Genomic DNA, 1825 nt, shown 5'->3' on the forward strand with positions numbered 1-1825 from the left:
CTCTAACCAGAGTAGAAAAAGAAGTGGGAGGCCGCGTTGCACAACTGAGCAAGAAGATAAGTGATGCAAATGGAGGATTCTTTGATGAAAGCAAAGTTTGATGTAAAAAAAATCTTATTTTAAATACAAATCATTATTTCTAACCTTGTCAATGTCTTGCATAACTTTAAAGTTATGCAACATCCTGTAAGCTGACTGACAGTGTTAGAATGAAAAGTGACAAACGTTAAACAATATTTTGTAGGCAACATTACTATCATAAATCTGAACATAATGAGTAAAATAAAGACAAATATAAAAAAATTGACTTTCCACTTTTTCAACTCACTGCAAACTCTGCAGCTTACTTATATAAAGTATTCCAGTCAGTAAATAGGAAATGGGAGTTCACATCAGACTACTATGGTTGTCACAAATGGAGATACTATTCTCTCTTCCTAAATTCTCTCAACATTTTAGTGTTTTTTTTCCCTTTGTGGTCACATTTAACACTGGCTAATTCTGAGCATACTGAGTTTACCAAATAACACTTTTTACTACCTGAGTAGAGTGCTAGTTGGTTAGGTCCTCAAGCTATTGCTCCTAGAGATAATTTCTTGAGATTGCTTTGTTATCGGTGGACACATGACTATAGCTCTTATACTGAAATTTTATTCTCAATAAAACACCAGTAGACCTACTATATTTGTGTCTCTATTTTACTACCAGATGACAATCTCACTCTTTATTGGTACACACATCTTAGCCTCCGTCTAAAGACCTCCTTTATTTATCACCAGCACAGTCAATGCATTGAGAATTAGGTGTGTTTTGGGACTTGATGGTAACACAATAAGGCTGTTACAGACTTGGACTGATTTTAGTTTGGATGGATTCTGGTCAAAGCTTTTCAGGAGGCACTTTCTAAACTAAGGAAAATCTAACTGCATGTTGGGTACTTGGAGTACTTTTTCCTGGGTATCTAATTGACCATAGTTCAAAAAACTAAATCAAACCTTGTATGGCATAGTTTCAAAAAACATGGATGTTGCAGAGATTTTCTTCTCATTCCTCATGTAGCCATGCGATAGGTGACCCCCATCAGGAACGTCCAAGCCCATGATCCTACCATGAGGCCCAACAACAGCCGTGTAGACAGCAAAGTTAGCAGGTGAACCTTAGGTGGAAACATGGTTGAATTTAAACAAGTATAAAAAAGTTGACAGAGGCGTGTTTATGAGGGTTTTTTACCTGAGTATGGCCGCACGTTCACCCCCCATTTCTGAGAGTCTAAACCAAAGGTCTCCAGCGCCCTCCTCTGACAAAGAGTCTCCAGTTCATCATTATACTCTAAACCACCATAGTAGTAGCTGAGCATACGAATTACACCATTATTTATCACACAATATTCATTTAAAATAGCCTCTAGGTTTTAATCAAGACTAGGATAACTTGAACAGGAAATATACCTCTGACCAGGAAAACCTTTGGAGTACTTGTTGGTCAAACAGGAGCCGATCGCCTCGAGAACAGCTCTGCTGGTAAAGTTCTCAGAAGCTATTAGTTCCAGACCATATATTTGCTTGTGCTTCTCCTTTTTTATGATAGAAAACACCTGAAACACAACCACTGTCAAATACAGGGACGATGACAATATTCCAAATCATCAGCAGCAGTTTTTAGCAAAATAAGAAAGATACATAAATTCTGCTTAAAAACAAACCTCTGTATCGCTGTGAGCCAGAGGTGACATCATCATTTTCTTGTGTGACTCTTGCCGTTCTTTACTCATAGTGCAGCCATTTGATTGAGACATAGTTGGTATTTTTCTGGTCACATACACTAG

General features: G+C 37.6%; 1 protein-coding gene across 1 annotated transcript in view; it reads right to left on the reverse strand.

Moving 5' to 3' along the window:
- Positions 1-1825, reverse strand: part of LOC107104201 (serine hydroxymethyltransferase, cytosolic-like) — an 8050-nt gene extending 6225 nt beyond the window's left edge. Inside the window, exons 1-4 of the mRNA XM_015404147.1 lie at positions 1703-1825; positions 1449-1594; positions 1231-1349; positions 996-1156 (exon numbers count right to left, since the gene is read on the reverse strand). Of these exons, the coding sequence (XP_015259633.1) occupies positions 996-1156; positions 1231-1349; positions 1449-1594; positions 1703-1795 (519 nt within the window). The 5' untranslated portion in view covers positions 1796-1825. The remainder of the gene's footprint in view (positions 1-995; positions 1157-1230; positions 1350-1448; positions 1595-1702) is intronic.

This window comes from Cyprinodon variegatus, unplaced genomic scaffold, assembly GCF_000732505.1.
Source record: "Cyprinodon variegatus isolate N-32 unplaced genomic scaffold, C_variegatus-1.0 Scaffold1647, whole genome shotgun sequence".
NCBI classification, from domain to species: domain Eukaryota; kingdom Metazoa; phylum Chordata; class Actinopteri; order Cyprinodontiformes; family Cyprinodontidae; genus Cyprinodon; species Cyprinodon variegatus.